The sequence below is a fragment of the Miscanthus floridulus genome, chromosome 5, assembly GCF_019320115.1.
Source record: "Miscanthus floridulus cultivar M001 chromosome 5, ASM1932011v1, whole genome shotgun sequence".
NCBI lineage: Eukaryota > Viridiplantae > Streptophyta > Magnoliopsida > Poales > Poaceae > Miscanthus > Miscanthus floridulus.
This window is the reverse complement of record NC_089584.1, coordinates 2,415,495-2,435,343: the sequence shown is the minus strand read 5'-3', so window position 1 is coordinate 2,435,343 and position 19,849 is coordinate 2,415,495. Positions and strand designations below refer to the sequence as shown.

The following is a 19,849-nucleotide window of genomic DNA, read 5'->3' as shown; positions in this document are numbered from 1 at the left end:
ATCTCTTTTGACCAACCGCAAAAATCCCTTCAATAGTAGTGAAAGCTATGTTTGGCATGATTTTTTGAGTACGAAGCACCTACGTACATGTCGTCTTAGACCCAAAACACAGCAGGGGCAGCAGTAGCAGCTAGTAGCCGGCATGCATATATACAAACTAATATATATATACGTACATATATGCATGTATGTACTCATCAAACAATTACAAAAAAGAGGTATATATATATAGTAGTAGCAGTGTTGGATACATACACGTACGACGCATCATACCATCAAGAGCAATCAGCCTAGCTGCTGCTTAGACACTGCGCGGGCAGCTCCGACAGAATGACGGCTCCTGATGATATGTGCATCGCTCCATCTCAACATACATATACGGTATTACTACGGTGTACATTGGTATACGTATACAGCCTGGTAGTAGGCGCTGCAGGTAGCAGCTAGCTACCATACATGAATGATGAATACCTCATCGATCAGTCAAACAAGCTATAGCTACTTGCAAGCAAAGCAAGCAACAGTATAATGGTGGTGTGCATGGTATTATGTATATATTTACGGCATGCATGCATGCATGCAACTTAGCTTGATGGATCGATCAATCGACGTGGCGTGGAGAAAAACCCACACGTACGTACGCGTGCATCCAGCTGAGACGGCGATATGGCGTCATGAATCGATCCGACGATCCGGATCCTATCGCCAGATGATGCCGGCGAGCGGCGGCGGAGGAGGCGGCGGCGCCGCGGCCACGGCCCAGAAGTCGGAGGCGCCGTTGTCGTCCGCGAGGTGCGACGTGCACGACACCGGCACCAGGCACAGCCCTCTGCTCCGTAGATCCTTCCTGTGACCCCCCTCCACGCCATTCACCTCCTCCTCCTGCATATTTATATATTTGTACATGCAAAAACAAATTATAATCGATGATGCAGGCATGCGCTAGATCCAAAAGACTATACATGCGTGTGTATATGCAAAACAAATTAAAATCGATGACGACGATGCATGCGTTTTTTTCTCATAAGCTTAACCTAATGAACTTACTATATCACTATGACAAAAATAATCGTCACCAACAGTATTTTCACCGTTTGTTTGAACAAAGTTGTTGGTGATGATTTTCACAAACGGTTCATATTATAAACCGGTTGTGAAAGGCACCTTTGTGAGTGGCAGTGAAAATCACCAATTGTACGTGTGTTTTCTTTGGGTGGCTGACAGGTGAGGCCGTGTGTGTGCATGTCACCCTGTGATGGCCGGCTCGACAGCACAATCGCTCTCTCCTTATCTCTCCCATGAATGAAGCAATGAAATATCTCTTTCCCCTCCCTCTCCCTACCCCCATCTCGCTCTCCCTCTCTTCCTCCTCATGACTCATGGCCAGCGGTGGATCCAGGAAATATTTCAGGGGGGCTGAACAATACTGCTGCTCGATCTTAAGTCTCAGCACCCCTACACTATAGAACTTTGCCTAAAAATTCATGGGGGCTCCACAGGAGGTTCCACTGCTCCGGTATGGGTAGGGGGGCTCGAGCCCCCCCCCCCCCCCCCCCCCCCCCCCCACCCACCGTTGGATCCACCCCTGCTCATGGCAGTGGTGGCCCATGAGCATGGAGGTCCGCACGTGGCACAAGTGACAAGGCGCCGTAGGCGCGGCCCTACCCCGGGATGCATGGTGCGGCACTGCACCACTGGCCCGGTGTGGCCCAAGCGTCCCGGCACCCTGGTGCAACGGCGGCGCCTGCCCCACCCTAAATGCTGTCATCTGTCTCCTTCTCAGATCTCCTCATTGGATCTCCTCAATCTCTCTCTCCCTCTCTCTCTCTCAGACCTAGCTTGGGGCATGGCAGTGGATTGTACCATAAGGAGGTGGCATGCCAGACGAGGAGACGAAGATAGTGACGACGGGGCAGCCGCTACTGCTAGCTGTTTTTTTTTTGTTTTTTCTGATTATCATTGTCGGTTCATATAACGAGCCGATAGTGATCCTCGTTTTTACAACCGGTGGTGATCGTCATCACCGCCCACTTTCACCACCAAGGCCAAAAAAAACCCAGCAATGATGACCTGTTTGGAACCGGCGGTGATGAGTTTTATATATGTATAGTGAATCAAGACTGCAAGCTATTACATATATCATATACTTATGCAATGGAAGCAGTAGTATAGTGTTGTTTCCTTGGTTAAGCCTATCAGATAGTTGTCTTGTTTGATTTGCCCCCAGTAGCCCTGCTTGGTGCATGGTGCATTCCTGGATACCTAGTCTGAGATGCTTGCCTGACTCGATAGTTGTATGTTGGGAGGCTTCAATCCAAATAGCCCTTTACTTAGTCTTGTTCCAAATATACTCATATTTCATTGTACATATAGTAGGTCAATTTGTATTGTTCACTAGGCCTATGAAAGTATAGGTTAAGTGACTATAGGGAATTAGGGTTCTGTATTATTGTTATTCAAATTAAATGATTTCTCTTATCTATGTACAAGGCAAAATATGCCGTTTAATTTTATTTTAAACAGAGAGAGAGAGTACTATGTGCACTATATGTTGAGATAAGCTAGCTTTATATTCGATTAATCGAAGCTAACTTATACCTAGGTAATTTATGTACTCTTTATTACGGTCACGTATATAATAAGTTACATTCTATACATGAAAATGGTCTCCAAATTTAAAGCACAGCTTTGACTAATAATACCCTTTTGTTGCAACGCATTAGTAAAACATACATATATAGTAATAAAGGTACACTTTACAAAAAAAAAACTATCTCGCATCTTTTCCAAATATCCATACTGAATATTTTAAAAATAATCAGTAACTGCAAAATTTAGAAAGATGGACGTATAATAACCCAAAACATCAACTATTATTTGTGATCGGATGGAGCATTTACCTGATGCTTGGTCGAGCCTTCAACTTCTACCATGCCATTGCTAGTGCTATGGTTTAGCAGCAACTGCATGCACATCAGCAGATATAAAATTAAAGAAAAGTTAATTACCATATTACTATATATCCCATTCATACATATATTTATATTCTCAGCAAAAGTAAGGGCCCGAAACAAAAAAATATGTATAATGCATGAGGTCGAGATCATATTATATATCAAGAAGCTAATAAGTAGTATAATAATGAGTAATCATAATGAAATTCATGCGCATGTGAGGAGTGCACACACACACACACATATATACTCCTGGGCCGGGGGTCCCACGACGCAGTGAGAGGAGAGGAGTGCAGCTTACGGCTACAGCAAGCGAAGCGAGCGACATGGATCTGTCAGCTTGCATTTGCACGTACAGGCGTGCAAAAAAAGGTGAGCTGAAAACGATCAGCTGGCCGGTGGACGTGCAATATACTATCATTCAGTCACATGCGCTCTGCAGCATGCAGTGCTCAAAATGCTCATTGTCACTCTGCAACTGCAGTTAGTTATATTACGTGTCAAGTGCCATATGGTGGTTATCAGTGACAAGGAAGTTCGTCTATGATGATCAGTCAGGTAGCTATATACTAGCAAGGACCGGGAAAGCTTGCATCATATCATCATAAGGTTGAGATAGATTGACAAGGTAGTAAGCTATAATTGCATTTTTTCGGACGAAAGGAGTATATATATACATATCAATTTATAAGAATAGATACCATATACACTAAACTGTTGAATTCTTTTTTCAGGAAATTGAAAAATGCCCAAACTTACTGATGAATATATATATGGAATTCATCTGTATCCTGCTTCTGATTTTGATGCCTACTGTAGCTTTGTGGACTACTACCACCTCTACCAGATTGGCTAGAGGTAGGTCTATATATTATTGTGAATTGAATCAATATTTTGGAGTAAGATGGAAGTTCCATTTCATAACAAACGCCCTGATTCCTTTCAGAGGGGTAAAACAGACAAATGGTAGCTTAGATCCTACAAAGGGACTCTAAACAGCTTCAAAACCCTCCCTCCTCATCTGATATGGACAGTGTCCGGCTTTGCTAAAGCTACCTTTGCTAATCGGCCTATATATCATCTGACGGAAGCTAAAGTCGACCAGATAAAGTGTACGTGTCAAAATTCTCATTTTCAGGGCACCTTTATTTGCACGTGCCTGTGCATCTCGACCCTAAAGCTAGCTCGCTCGTGCAAGGTGCACACACACATGTACCTGCAACACAGTACAGTACATGAGAGACTCTTATCGCTCACACTTAACTTACATTGTGTTGTTGCATGGAGTTCCCCCCGTTGCCATGGCCCAGCAGGTAAGGGAAGCTGAGAGCCTGCATGCGTGATATAAAATGTATACGTGTGTTAATTGGCATCATGTGACATATAACAACCGGGTAATTAAGCGCTTGCCATTAGCATCAGATCGACAGTAGATGTATAGACAAACAGCAGAGAGAGAAGAGCTGAAGTGAACAGCAGGTTAACAGAGAGCATGCATAGTGCCTGAATGAACTGAAACACAGGTTAACACACGACGACATTACCACAGAACAGCAGAACAAGACAGCACGATGCCCTACTTAGGACGACATGCAAGATGCAAGCAGCCATGCATGCATGCGCGCGCTTTAACGGCGTGCTCTTACACTTGGTCCCACACGCGTACGTCCTCTTTTTGTTTCACCTACCTACTCAACATCCATCGTCTCAGTCATCACTGTAATATATAGTTAGCTGTGGTGCACGTAAATTTTCCTGCCCCCACATCATTTTACTGTAGGATGCATGCACTGACCCCCATGAATTGGCCAATGCCTAATGGCCACTACCTTGCTCAAACAGTCCTCATTCTGCTCATATTGTTTTATACTATCTTCATTTCAAATTATAAATTAACTATTTTGGTTTTTCTTACTAGGCATACGGTTAAGTTATGCCTAGCTAGATACGTAATAAAAACTATATCTACCTAAAAAGATAAAAAAAACTTAAAATTTAGAACGGGTGGAATAATTAGCACTCCATGTAGCTACTTGTCTAATTGCATGCATGAAAACGTGCTTAAGTTATGCTAGCTACTAGCTCATACTGATAAACAAAAGAGCTGATATTTTGTAAATTCTTGTTAAGTTTACCATGAACTAGTTCCTTAAATCACGAATGATTTGATTCGTTATCATCTGCCACTTTAAGATCTGACAAGGGCTAGCAACTGGCTACTGCAGAAATTTGAAAGGCTTCCAGCACTGAACATCTACATATATATAGCTGCAGGTGACTGCATTTTAAGAACTGAATAATATATGCATATATTTGGATTCTGAAAGGAGATCGAGATCGATGAAGAGAAATATAAATAGATCGGATTAATGAAAAGGGTTGGAATTGGACCTCGATTTGACTCAGGAGGAATCTGATATAGCCAATAGTCTCCTGTAGGACGGAGGCAGTGTCAGTCTGCAAAAACCAACACGTATGTTGTTAGGGACTTGCTTTGATTTCAGTGATCATCATCACTAGGACTCCTAAAGCGAAAGAAACTGCAGCTGAAAAAGTCTCCTGAAAAGAAAACGAGAGAAAGGGGGCCGAGCTAGACGGAGAAATGAATCAAAGGCAGAATGCATGGGCAAAAGCACATTTGCATGCATGTATGACAGCAGTGACAATAGGATCATGCATGCATAGTCCATCTGCTAGAGAATATATACATGCACATGCACATCATCTGATATGAGGAGGTAAATAACAGAGCTCTTCGATCTACTGTTTAGTTGCATGAATTTTTTTCCCTATCAACATGCATGCAGTGATATATACCTTTGTACTATTGCTGTATACCTAGTTAAGCAGAGCTAGCTGTGTGTACCTTGCCAAATGGGGATACTATCTGGTGAAGTGCTGTGATTCTATCCCCAAGCCTCTCCTTTCTTACCTGATGAAACAAACAAGGGCTACTTCTCATTATTACTTCTACATGTTGTGTGTATAACTGTTTATAGCTGAAAACACACAATGATGGACAATGGTATTGGTAAGTCAATATTAATTTGTGTATTATATATATATATATATATATATATATATATATATATATATATATATATATATATATATATACTGAATAGAATCTATTTCAATCAACACAATATCCATCTGAAACTAGAGAAATGCGTAAAGGCATGCCTCATATATTGTGGGTGTGGTGCAATGCGTGCGTGGCTATTTATATGTCTCCAGTGGTGATCACAGAGAGAAGCACTACGCCAGATTTAGACATCACTGTCGGATTTGTGAGAACCGGCAATGATGTACCTTCACTATCGGTTATGAGCTTGAAAATGAGAAAATGATTGGGGGCTGAGCTAAAACCAGCAGTGAAGCACCACATCACTGCCGGTTTGTGGCTTGAACCGACAGTGTTTTTGCGGCCACTTATCACTGCCGGTTCAAGCCACAAACCAGCAGTGATTTGGCTCTATCAGTATCGGTTCTAGCCAAGAACCGACGGTGATAAGCCTACAACACAAAAAGGCTGCAACCGTCCTCTTCTTTCTCCTCTCTTCCATTCCGAGAATAGAGGCGCGCGTTTGGGCCCTTCCCTCCATTGTTACGACTGCTCTTCACCATGAAGCTAGCGCTTGGATTTTGAAGAATGGCTCGATCCTTTTGCTTTAAGGTTAGTAACAAACATCTACTCCTTTGATTTTGTTGCGTAATTAGCTTCATTTTGATGGCTACATTGCTTGATTCTCATTCTAGTTCTTTCTCCATTCTAGAGAGCACTTTTCCAATTGGATATTTGTGCAAGGCTCAAATTATGGTGAATTCATCATCCAAACGGTTGGTGTCTATAAACACATTTAAATTCCTAGCTAGCTAATTAATGGTGGTCAAGATCATCATTGTTAGTATGTGATGCTATAATTAGTTCTTAGAAGTAGAGTATAATAGTTGTTCTTTAATATTGTGCAATAATTATTTTTTACTATTATTTTCAATTTACAGGGCCGGAGCTACCAATTTCAATTTTCCAATAATTAGTGTACAATAATGTTTTCCAAAAATGGTACTTTCGAGCTACAATTGTTGTTCATGAAACTCGATTTCTTATTAATTCTTTGTAATTACTGTCTCAGTATTTTTTTTTGTGCAGAGATGGATCGAGAGTGGATGCATGTGTCCTGAACGAACAAGCGGTACATGCATGGCATCAGCCAGTTTATCACCGATGCTAAAGCCCATGTTGGGAATGGGAACCCTGTCTTCTGCCCATGCAAAGATTGCAAGAATCATAGGAACTTTCGTCAAATTGACTCTATATGATCGCACTTGATTACCAGGGGGTTTGTGCCAAACTATACGATATGGACTATGCATGGCGAGGTTGGTGTGAATGTTCTATAGAAAAACGATGATGATGTGGACATGCCTGATGTAGCCATCCATGATGCTGACGAGGAACCCGGTGTCAACACGGAACCTATGGCCACAGTTAATAATGTGTTTAGGAACACGCTAGCTGACAACACCGAGGATAACGATGGCATTTCTCAGCTGCTACGTAATGTAGAGACCGGATGTCTTAATGAAAGACAGCTGAGAAAGCTAGAGAAAATGAGACAAGATGGCAAAACACCATTGTATAGGCATTGTCCAATGAGCAAACTGGAAGCCGACATCATGCTGTTAGAGTTCAAATTGACAAACGGATTGAGCTATAAAGGCTTCGATCAGTTATTAGGTATAATAAGGAAAATGCTCCTAGAAAAAAAACGAGTTGTCAGAAAAGACATACTTAGCCAAGCAAATGATCTGCTCCATCGGCTGAGGTTGAAAAAATCCACGCATGTTCCAATGATTGCATATTGTACCGTGGAAAAAAATATAAAGACTTGGACAAGTGCCCCAAGTGTGAAGCTCCACGGTACAAGGAAGGGTCGTCAGATGAGGGTACTAAAACCAGAGGAGGTCCCGTAAAGGTCGTTTGGTATTTCCCTATAGCTCCCCGGGTGCATAGGTTGTTTGCATATGCAAAGTCAGCCAAGCTATTGCGCTGGCATGGCGAAGAGCGTAAGAAAGATACAATGACGAGGCACCCCGCTGATGGGCATGATTAGAGGACTGTCAATACTATATTCTATAAGGATATCGGTGGAGAGGTAAGGCACATTTGGTTTGCTTTGAGCACAGATGGGATGAATCCTTTCAACCAGGTTAGAAGCAATCATAGCACCTGGCCAGTGATGCTCTATATATACAACCTTCCACCTTGGGTCTTTATGAAGCGGTCGTACATCCAGATGCCACTACTGATCTAAGGGCCAAGATAACCTGGGAATGACATCGATGTGTTTCTAGAACCAGTGATCGATGAACTAGTGGAGATGTTTGAAAATGGTGTGCCGAATGTTTAGGACGAGTACCAAAAGGAACATGTCACGATCAAGGGGGTGCTTATCGCTACAATCACCGACATGCTAGATTGAGGTTCATTGTCCGGAGAGAAGACAAAAGGCTATATTGGATGTATTGAGTGCTTGGACGACACCGATGCGATAAATCTGCCAAATAACTCAAAGATAGTTTATATGGGGCACCGTAGGTTCCTACCTAAAGATCACCCTTACTGCAGGAACAGAAAAGATTTCAACGGTACTATTGAGAAACGCTTAGCTCCAAAATATCGAGACGGGCCTGCGATACTTCGAGAACTCAATAAACTGGAGGTTGTCCTTAGAAAGGGGGAATGTGCCCTTGGAATAAGAATTTTGTGGAGGTGGATGATAAAATCTATTGGGTCCAAGATGAAATTCACCATCTTTTGTCTCATTCAGCACAGAGAAAAATATAATAAAAAAAACTTATCAGAAAAGCCTCAGATCCTATGTGGGGTCTTAATTTGAGTGTACATGTTTGCCAAAAAAATTTCAAGCCATTTCGATATAGGCGGAGTATACATGCTTCACAGAGGTATATGTGCCCTTTCATCGAATCATGACTATACATATAGGTTATCAAGGTTTATTTGGTTCATACGCATTCCGGTGTCATATTGGTCTCAAACTTTTTCTTAGGCTTGCATGTGCCACGTGTGAAGGAAACACCAAGTTTAGAATTTTTTGAAGATGGTTTGCTACTTTCTGAGTTTTAATTGAATTTCCGCTTCGACAAGACCGTTTAATTATAGGTTGAACTGAGTCTACACACAAAAAGATCCGGAATGGTGCCAAACTTTTACACAGGCTCTAATGTGCCCTAGGGATAAAAATTTTGTGGAGGTGGATGACAAAATCTATTGGGTCCAAGATTAAATTCACCCTCTTTTGTCTCATTCGGCACACAGAAAAATATGATAAATAAAAAAACTAATCAGAAAAACCTAAGATCTTGTGTGGGGTCTTAATTTGGGTGTACAAGCTTGCCAAAAAAATTTTAAGCCATTTCGACATAGGAATATATATGCTTCTATTTATTCAGTATATAAAAGAAATTTTTAATATATATAACCGTCACTATCAGTTTCAAAAAACCGGCATTGATGAGAATAAACCGACAGTGATACTGGTTATCACTGTCGGTTTATTTTAAAAACCGACAGCGATATTTAAAAAATTAAAAAAAATTGTGTCAACCCTCAGGTTCGAGCTCGAGTCTCGGGCTACAGAGTTTAGAGACTTAACCGCTGCGCTAGTATAGGATGTGTGCTTAGGGTTATTTACTTTTTCATTTTGACCTGGAGGCTGCTTAATAAATTATAAAATAGAACAAAAAAATTTAGACCGCCTAGGACTCGAACATGGGTCTCGGGGGCTAAGTTGAGGGGTGTCAACCGTTGCGCTAGTAGGAGGAGTTCGAAACAAAACGAAAAGTTATCCTACTTAACACCTAACTGTTACACCACATCACTGCCGGTTTGGGGAATGACCCGACAATGATGTACCCCATCACTGTCGGTTTACAATCAAAACCGGCAGTGATGAGCTATTTCCCTAAGTAAATTAATAATTTATAAAAAACGTGATGTACCCATCACTGTCGGTTTACAATCAAAATCGGCAGTGATGAGCTATTTCCCTATGTAAATTAATAATTTATAAAAAAAACACAAAAAAATTGGGCCGTCTAGGACTCGAACATGGGTCTCGGGGGCTTGGTTGAAGGGTCTTAACCGTTGAGACAGTCGAAGGAGTTCGAAACAAAACAAAAAAGTTATAATACTTAAGACCTAACTGCTAAACCACATCACTACCGGTTTGGAGAATGACCGGGCAGTGATGTACACCCATCACTGTCGGTTTAGGGAGTTACTCGGCAGTGATGTACCCCCATCACTGTCAGTTTCGACTTACAACCAGCAGTGATGAAATACTGGTATAAAAGAGGCGCGGGTTGAAATTATCCAAATTCATTTCAACCCTGAGCCAACCCCTACCCCCGCGCCGCCGGAGCACCGCCCCACGCCGTCCACCGCCCAAGCCGGAGCACCACGCCGTCCGTGCCCTCGTTCGTCGTCCACGACGCCGGCCGTGCCCCTCCTCCTTCCTGGTGAGTGCGTTCAGGAGCACTCCCACCGCTGAGGCCTTCAGGAGCGCGCGGACAGCTGCTTTCCCTCCCCCACGGTGAGTGCGTGGCTCACTGCCCGCTGTGTGTTTGATGAAATGCCCCACGGTATTAGCGCCTCATAGTAGCACTTCTTCCTCCTGGTTCCTACCTTCCACCACCTATGGCTAGTAACATTGTTGATTTTTTTTGTATCACCCACATCACACGTATAATCATGGTCATCTCAACTCCATCTTCCGTGAGTATTAGTGGTCTCCTTAGACCACGTAGGCTCGGATGCTAGGTAAATCGAAAGAAGCCGATAAGTTGGTGTGTATAATTCCTATTTTATTTATGTCTGTTAATAATTCAACAAAATGATTTATTGTTTCTCTTTGGATATCATCTTTTTTGAACGACAGTGCAAGAAGTATAACCACGAAAGGCTGTTAGACATGGAGATCGTCGCACTGCAATCGGAGCTGGCAAAATTCATCTTAGCCAAGGTATTGGAAAAAGATGAAGTATTTTCCATTGCACAATCCATGAAGTACAAGGACCAGTATGGCCCAGAGCGGCTCACCAGATTATTGTAAGAAGTCCGAGAAGCATTGCACAATCTATGCAGTCCGAGAACATTTCTTTTTTATTTTGAGGGATCGAGATCTGGATAAGAACATTTAAATTGTAACTGTAACATTTGTAATGTTTAATATTGATGGACATGTCGTCTACGTAGCGTATATAAAAGCGAAATCCGATTCCACGAAAAAATATAAATTAAAATAAATTATAAAACAATAAAATGTGAACGGGCCCTTACTGCCTGTTAGCAACAAACTGGCATTGTTATCGTAACCATCACTGGCGGTTAGCAACAAACCGGCAGTGTTGGCTTGCTCAATACTGCCGGCTTGAGCCATGAACCGACAGTGATGGTTACGACAACACTGCCGGTTTGAGCCATGAACTGACAGTGTGGGCTTGCTCAACACTGCTGGCTTGAGCCAAGAACCGACACTCTTGATTCAACCTTCACTGTCGGTTGGGACTACAAACCGGCAGTGTTATTTAACTAGACATTGCCGGATGGACCCAGGAACCGATACTGTTGCCTGTAGATCAGTATCGATTTTTAAGAACCGACAGTGATGTCAACCCCCATCACTGTCGGTATGCCACTGTCGGTTCAAAATCTGGCAGTGAAAGGGGTTTTTGAACCGACAGTGATGTCATATCTGGAGTAGTGAAGCCTAGATCGATCAGAACCAGGTTTTTCCAAGATTGCAAGAACAAATGGGAGATGAAGAAACCTTTAGGGTAGACTGTGCTGAAGAAGAGGTCTGAACCCTAGCCTTCTTTGGAGCCGAATCACTTGCAGCGCTGTTACCCTGAAACAAAAAAGAAGAAGAGAAGATTAAATGAAGAAGCATGAAAACAATAACAATTAATCATGAAGTCAGTTAATTTCCCATCCATGGAACATTATGCAACTTGAAAGTGGAACTTTACTACACCGCTTCCGTGAGATCTTGAAGCCAGCAACAGCATAATGCAAGATCCAAAAATTATGAAAATTTTGGAACATGAGTTTCAGAAAGGAAGAACATCTATATGCAGCAAACTGGAGAGAATTTTTCATGATCCGGTGCCAGCACGGTGTTGTTAACTTCTTATAAGGTTTTATTGCTCACCTCAGAAGAGTTATCGGAGTGATGATTCTTCAGCTCCGGTGCCGGCACGGTGGTGTTTGACAAGTCCAACATGTTGCTGACGAGGCTTGTTGTGATGCAGGACCTAGGAGAGGACGACGCCAAGAGTGTCTGGCTCACCTGATGAGACTTACTGTTGATCCCCGATGTCTGGATCTCCTCACCACCATGTCCATGGCCATAGAAACTGTAAGCTGCTGCAGGCATAGCAGGCCCCTCCTCTAATCCTTTTGACAGTAAAACTGTGGCAGCGTTGTACCTCTCATGATCTCCGACTAATCCCCCGCTGATCAATAATTTTGTGGTTGCAGACATAATTAGCAGTGATTTTGTATAAAAAAAAAAGAGATCGAATTGCATGAATTCATCAAAGAATCCCATGCATAAATACAGATAGCATTCTACCATGGCAGAACCAAATTAAACAGAACTGAGAGCACGGTAGCTAGGGATAGATAGAGAGGGATGTTGTATTTACAGCAGCAGCTGGCTCCATGACTCCGGCATGTTGCTTTCCCGCCCATCATGCAGACCAGAGGTAGCAGAGCTGTCGTTCGGCACCTCAGGAGGCAGAGGCAGAGGCAGGCCAGAGGACATTTGAAGTAGGTGCTGGGGGAGGAGCATGGAAGAAGGAGAAGATAAGGGGGGCATCTTGTTGGAGCCCTCTTCTTGCTCCTCCTCCTCCTCGGCACGAGGCATCAAACTACTCATCATATTCTTGCTGTCTGTACCGCCACTACTACTCCACACCATCTGCTGCAGCAAAGGGCTCCTGAATTCTCCACCCATATCATGCTTGGCTTGAGAGCACATCACAACAGAAATACTACACTAGCTAGCTAGGATCTAGCAGCAAACCATCTTTCAAATAAATTCCCTTACTTATTATGCAATCTCATCTCATCAGGTCAGGTCAATCTTTAGGGCTATAGCTGCTGTCTGGCCGGTAGCTTTGCTTGTCCTCCTCCCCTCCTGCTTTCTCTTTCTAGAGATGGGGTCTCTCTAGAGGGAGAAAACAACAGCAAGGGAGAAGGAAAAGGGATAGGACCTGTTTGGAGAGGAATCTGAGCTTTTGTTTTGTTTTGTATTCCCTGACCTGCAGGTTCCTTTCGCATCACTCCTTTATTCATTTCTGAATGAACTTTCCACCCCTTGCAGTTTTTCTCCATCTCTTTATTTTACTAAGCTAGCTAGCACTGCATGAATGTTTCTTTTTTTTAGTCTTTGATTTTTCTCTCCTCATCACCCTACTTTTGCTTTATCAAATTGTAAAGTGATGGCGGAAAGGCACGTTGTGTGACACACATTTTGGGGCTAAAAGGAGTGGTTTGTGGAGAGGGTGGTATTTCTTAATTCGACCTCTTATATGCTAGCTAACTTTCAGCTACAATAAGTTAAGTACAGTTGATTGCTACGACCAGTGCCATTACCCGTGAAGATAATCTTAGCTTATTTCCAAATATATTCCTATCGATGTTCTTTATTTAGATTTATTACTCTCAGTGGACATATTGTGTTCACGCGTGATGCACAATATATATACATAACTTAATTATTTCCATCCAAAATGCATATAAAATTTCTCTAACTTTGTCCATATTTATAGAAAAATGCATCTACAATCCCAACATCAAATTAGAGAAATATTTTCACTTAGGACAAAATCAAATTAAAATGGCCTAAATTTTGGAACGGACTTTTTTCAAAAAAAATGAAATGGATGGGTGATTTTGTTTTAAAAGTTGTAGGGTTATTTGTTTTTGTAGCAAAATGGAACCGGATGTTAGTATGTAATTAACAAAACGGACACAATAATAGACACAGTAGTAATGTTAAGGCCCCGTTCGGTTTGCTGAAACTTGGCTAAATTGGCTAAAAAACAATGTTCTGTCTGAATCGTTGTGAGAGAAAAATATTGTTCCGGCTGAAAAAACCAAACTGAATAGTGCGGATTATAAGATAAGCCGAACGAAGCCTAAGTGTGGTTTGACTGATATATATTCATGGTAGACTTAATTTGTTTTATATATGGTGTGTGTTAAGTAGAAGTTGGTTTGCCGAAGTGCGCAATGATTTTACTTTCTTGTCAAGTCAGAATGAAGGCAATTGATCGATGCTGGACAGATATATGTAATCGATGGATCGACGAGAGAGAAGAACACATCTATAGATAGATGGAGATGCAATCAACCATGCATTTGGCGCCTCTTTATTGGGTGCAGTGGTCGATTATTGTACTTTAGGTGAAAGCCGCTTTAGATATGGTCGAAAGCTAATTCATGGATTGATTTGCTCCCATCCTTGCTGTCCGACCGCTTTGGATTTTTTTTATATCCATCAGGTTTATATTGTTTTTTATATATTTGCTCAAACTTCAAACAGTTTGACTAAGCATACATCTAGAGACTTGCATCTTTTTGTTTAACTTTTGATTCTGTAAGCTGCTATGTTAGTGACAATCCTGTTATAAAAGGCATGCATTTTTTTGTGGTCTACTATTAACCTATTACAGTACATGCAATTTATACATGTTCAGTAATTTCAGACGGTTATAAGCTGTACTTTTTCAGCCAACAAACAGTATTTTTCTCTCACAACAAATCAGCCAACAGTACTTTCAGCCATGGCTTATCGACCAAGCGAACATGACATATATATATGAAGAAAATATTTTACAACAAATTGAAGAGATGGACAGAGACATTATATTCAGAAATCATGCATCTGGTTAATTATCTGGGCCCCATATATAGTGCAAGTTAATCGAGCCCTGCTAGCTGGCCCTGCTCTAGCACCACTACTCAATCATGCACTCTCCAAACCCTAGCTAATAGAGTATATCATGCTTCCATACGACCACCGGCTGGCGTATAAATAAAAACAAAATGAATTGTTGCATGAAACAGATGACGGATTGACTTGAAGTAGACGCTACATCTCCATCAATCCATCCATCCGTCCATACACGCGCCTGCTTGTATGCTCGATCGGTCAAAGTTGGATAACTAAGCAAGCAAGCAATGCAATACACGTCTCGTCTCAGATTCCTCCATCCTCTTCCTGTCTTCCAACCAACATATATTCTCTGGGCCGTCCAGCTATGCTTGTGTAGCCCACGTGTCTCGTCTGGGATGATCTGTGGCGGTGTGTGTTTGGTTTGGGGACAACGTAGGATAAAGCCTTGTTTGGCATAGTTCTCAAAGCTGATTCTCTGAGGAGCTCTGTAAAATAGTTTTTCATAGAGAAGTGATTCTTTGCTGATTCTGTAATGTGATTCTCTGAAATAAACTAAGAGCCTGGAGTGGAAAAAAGTAGCTTCTCTTGATTCTATGAAGTAATTCTCCATTGTGATTTTGAGGGTTTTTATGCTAAAAAATAAAGAGACTTACTTTCAACCACATAATCACTTGTCCCAAAGAATCAGCTTTCATAGAGAATTAGAATCAGATGGAGCTCTACCAAATAGGCCCTAAAAATAATCCCTCTTGTGTTAGATTAATGGCACTATTTCTTATTTTCTATTTGGTTTTGGAGATACCAGATGGTTAGACAAGCGCAGATCGATGATAGGAGACCAAGGTTTTAGCTTTTAAATAGCGGGATAACCTATTCCACTAACATATTTAGTTGCAGTCTAGCGTAAAAGCTATATCAAAATATATATAGGGGAAGGCTGGAAGCTATTTGGTTTAGCAGTTTTAGAACATGAAAATTGTCAACAAATTATGTAAAAGATCATGAAACTAAAAAAATTAAATCATGAACACAAATACTAAATATATGTTCACGGCTCCAGGGAACATGCCTACATGTCCATTATTTCAGTCACTCAACCGATTAACATATTCATGTCTATAATTAATGTTCATATTCATGAGCATTCAACAATAAGCAACTCAATAGTTTTTAATAGGAAACTAACTAGTAGAATAAAATGTACTCTGTCTGTCCCTGAATAAATAGATTTATAGAGTTGTCTTAAGTCAAACTTTTTAAAACTTTGACCGAATTTATAGAAGAAAAACATCAAGATTTATGGTATCAAATTAGTATCATTAGATATAATATAGAATATGTTTTCATAATGCACCCACTTTACATCATAGATGTTATTACTCTTTTCTACAAAGTTAGTTAAAATTAAAAAAAGTTCGACTAGCACGGATTCAAGGAATTGATTTATTTGGGGACGGAGGGAGTAATTGCAGTGCATGCCTCGTACATCAATCAACGTTGTAAACTGTAACTATCTTCACCTCTCATCAAGTAAGGAGTCATTTGCTCTATTTATACTACTCCCTCCGTTCCGGTATATCTGGCGTGAGGGGCCTCATTCCAGATACCAAGGCCAGTCCATTGATGCGCTCACCATGATTAATCACCCGGTCGCTACCATCAATTAATCTCTCCCTAATCTTCTCAACTACAATTGTTTCTCTGGTCCTCTCCGTTGCTAGCCATGCATGCATGCATGCAACACTTCGTTTTGAGTAGTAGTGGAGCAGCAGAGTAATTAATGGGCCCCTGGATTCTTAATCCCACCTCCTATTATGGCCTAAATGAAAAACCAGCGCACGCCAGATATACTGGAACGGAGGGAGTACTATCTATGATCCATGTTCCTCATCAAGCTCCTCTCGCATTCTGTTCGGCATACCTGTAAATACTAATATCATCCAATGATGAATACACATAGGAGCATATGCCCCTAATGACATCACCTTAGCCCTGGTAGGATGGCTTGTGAGAGCACGGAGAAAAGTACCCATGTGTCGCGAGATACAAAATTATATGGGTTGGACCGACATTAGTATTTTAGATATGGTTTTGTAAGATACAAAATTGCAGTGTTGTATTATGGATATAAATCAAGTATTTGTATGGATTGTAAGATACATTTTTTTCTCAGCTATGTGCGTCGGCCTTTATCAAGCTTTGTCGACCTCCGACTAGAGGTCGAGCACCCCAATGATAGTGGGCCTTCATTGGCTCGCTCGCTCGTTTGTGGGAGTAAAAACTGTGAGGAGGTCGCCTCATTAGTCAGCACTAGCAAGTCCAGGTGGTTGGACACCCTCCCCTGCTTGGCCCCACCCCTGCTCGCTCGCCCAACCGTACCTCCTACGACAACATCCTAGCAGACGTAAACCTTGGTTGTTGGTAAACGAGCGTTAATGGAAATTTTTCGTTTCCATTACAAACATATATGTGTCACCAGCACATACGGTTAGCAACGCTAAAAGAAAATGTGTTACTAAGTCAAATAGGGGTATTTGGCGGAGCTAAAACATTCTTAGCTATAATAGCAGAAAAACAATTGTCAATATCGTAGCGACACGTCCCCCGAAAACCGATAGCGAAGCTATATATAAAAGTGCTACAACAGGCTATTTAGGCAAGTATGTTTTTTTAGGGGATGGCATGTATGTTTGCAGTAGGGATGGGAATAGGCCTACCCGACTCTATCCTTGGACCCGGCCCTGTGGCCTCGAGGCCAATTTTAGAGACTATGAGTGAGTCTGTTCACCTAAAAACTATGTCTCCCCCCACCCACCCAATGCATAGCATGGGTTGGACTTTTTTTGCTATTATGGGCCATGACTACTATCAATGCTTCTAGAAAAAAAATGAGATACAAGATTACAAAGTACCATGATATATAATACACTAAGATTATTAGCAATGCATCAAATTAAATATGTTTGCAAGTGAACCATAATTTTTATTTTATCTATTTTTACTTTCAAAATATGATATTCTCCGATCTACTTCCAACCATAGACATGCTTACTACCACTACTACACAAAATCTTTTACGAGGCATTTCTAAAATGGCCTCGAAGGCGGGCGGCCTGGTTGCCCGCCTCGGTTATTTGAGGCAGGGCAGCCGGGCCAACAACTAACATGATTAACCGAGGCGAGCACTGTAATATAACCGCCTCGGTTAATATCGATTAATCGAGGTGGTTGTTTTTGTTAATATATTAACCAAAGCGGTCGCCTTAAAACAAATGCCTCGGTTAATCAATATTAATCGAGGCGGATGCCTTATGCTGCACGCCTCTATTAATCTATTAACGGAGGCGGGCACACTAAAAGGCCCGCCTCCAAAAATAGTGTCCCAGCAGGCAGCCCATCTTGGCCCGGTATCCCACTCACTGTATATATACATAAGTTAGGGTTTCATTCTCAGTCCACTCTCTCTCTCTCTCTCTTAGTGTCGGTGTTTTGAGTTACCACCGACGAGTAAATTTCTAATATTGCGCGTCTGGCACGAATGGTGTGCTTAGAGAACATGAGGTTTATACTGGTTCGGGCAAAAAGTCCCTACGTCTAGTTCGTTGCTACTGCTCGTGTTACTAGCACTAAAAGTTTATAGTAGGGGTTACAAACGAGCGAGAGAGAGAAAGGATCCCAAGTCTCTGGTGAAAGGAGTGAGTGAGTGCTGAGAGCTCGATCGCTGCTCGGTTGTGTGTTCGTGTCGTGCTCTTGTGCGGATCTGTATCAGATCTTGATGGGTCGATCGGTTCAGGATCCCCTTCATGGGGGGGCCTGCTTTCTCATTTATAAGTCAAGGGAAAGTGCTGGTTATAGCGGAGGAAAAGAAGAATAACGAGAGAGAGGAAGGCCTCTAGGATCACTGGGTCTTTCTTCTCCTTCATGCAGGTCCCACCAACCCTGTAGATTTCAATAGGGATGGCTCCACGTCGCGGTCCTGTCCGTCACTAGCGCCATGCGTAGGCGTCATCCACTGGTCATGGCGCTCCACTCCATCCTAGCAGACGTCGTGGTGAACTGATGCGCCTGTCAGTGTTCGTGCGAGGGTTAGGCAGAACAGCACCGGTACGCCCGACGCTGTTCTTGATGTGAATCCTCAGGTATGGCCTGTCGTGGCCGCGGGTTACATCAGGGCATGCCGATCTCTTCCTTAGTTTCAGAGTTTTGATCCAGGCCCATACGCTTGGACCTGGAGTGGTTGGCGGCGGTATAGGTCCCTGTCGGGTGAGACGGAGCCCGTACCCAAGGGGTCTGGCGAGGCGGAGCCTATGGTCTTGGGGTCGGGTAAGGCGGAGCACAAACCCAAGGGTCGGACGAGGCAAAGATTGCGGCCTCAGGGTCGGGTGAGGTGGAGATCACGGCCTCAGAGTCGGGCGAGGAGGAGCCCACCCCCAGAGGTCGGGCGAGGCAGAGATTGCGACCTCAGGGTTGGGCAAGGTGGAGCTCGCCCCCGGAGGTCGGGCGAGGCGGAGCCCGCGCACCTAGGGGTCGGTTAGAGCTATAGGCGCGCTATTGACTGCTCAGTTGAATCAATGTTGATGACCATTAGCTCCTCCTCTTTGGGTACCCTAGTATTGGTTCCGACAGTAGCCCCCAAGCCTGTGGAGGAGTAGAATACTCCTTCAGAGGCTTTTCCGAACGGAAGGACTCTGAGGGCCTTGGACTTTTCTTGTCGCCCATGGCATGTCCTAGGGATGGTGATTCCCTTTTATCGTGATCGGACCTCTCAGGGGTATAGCCGTGAGATTTGGTGGGTCAGAAAAGGTCTTTCCTGATTTCGACCCCTATAGGGGTCTGTCATTCTGTGACTGTGCGTTCGGTCTCCTTGCAAGTCCAACTTTCCTCAAGCCCCCGCACGTAGCAGGG

The 19,849-nt window shown here is 42.6% G+C and overlaps 1 protein-coding gene across 3 annotated transcripts; it reads right to left on the bottom strand.

The window, feature by feature from the left end:
* Positions 1-232: 232 nt before the first annotated feature.
* Positions 233-13,259, bottom strand: LOC136553282 (transcription factor bHLH68-like). Of its 3 annotated transcripts, none has more exons than XM_066544678.1 (9): positions 13,091-13,257; positions 12,687-12,964; positions 12,191-12,494; positions 11,810-11,887; positions 5,821-5,886; positions 5,346-5,411; positions 4,223-4,285; positions 2,901-2,963; positions 233-882 (listed from the first exon to the last, which is right to left on the bottom strand). In XM_066544678.1, exons 2-9 carry the CDS (start codon positions 12,959-12,961, stop codon positions 700-702), a joined length of 1,098 nt encoding a protein of 365 aa, XP_066400775.1. In that variant the 5' UTR covers positions 12,962-12,964; positions 13,091-13,257; the 3' UTR covers positions 233-699. The 3 variants fall into 3 exon arrangements, with proteins under 3 accessions (XP_066400775.1, XP_066400776.1, XP_066400774.1); XM_066544679.1 differs by having other exon boundaries at positions 12,687-12,961; XM_066544677.1 differs by having other exon boundaries at positions 12,687-13,259.
* Positions 13,260-19,849: the final 6,590 nt, after the last annotated feature.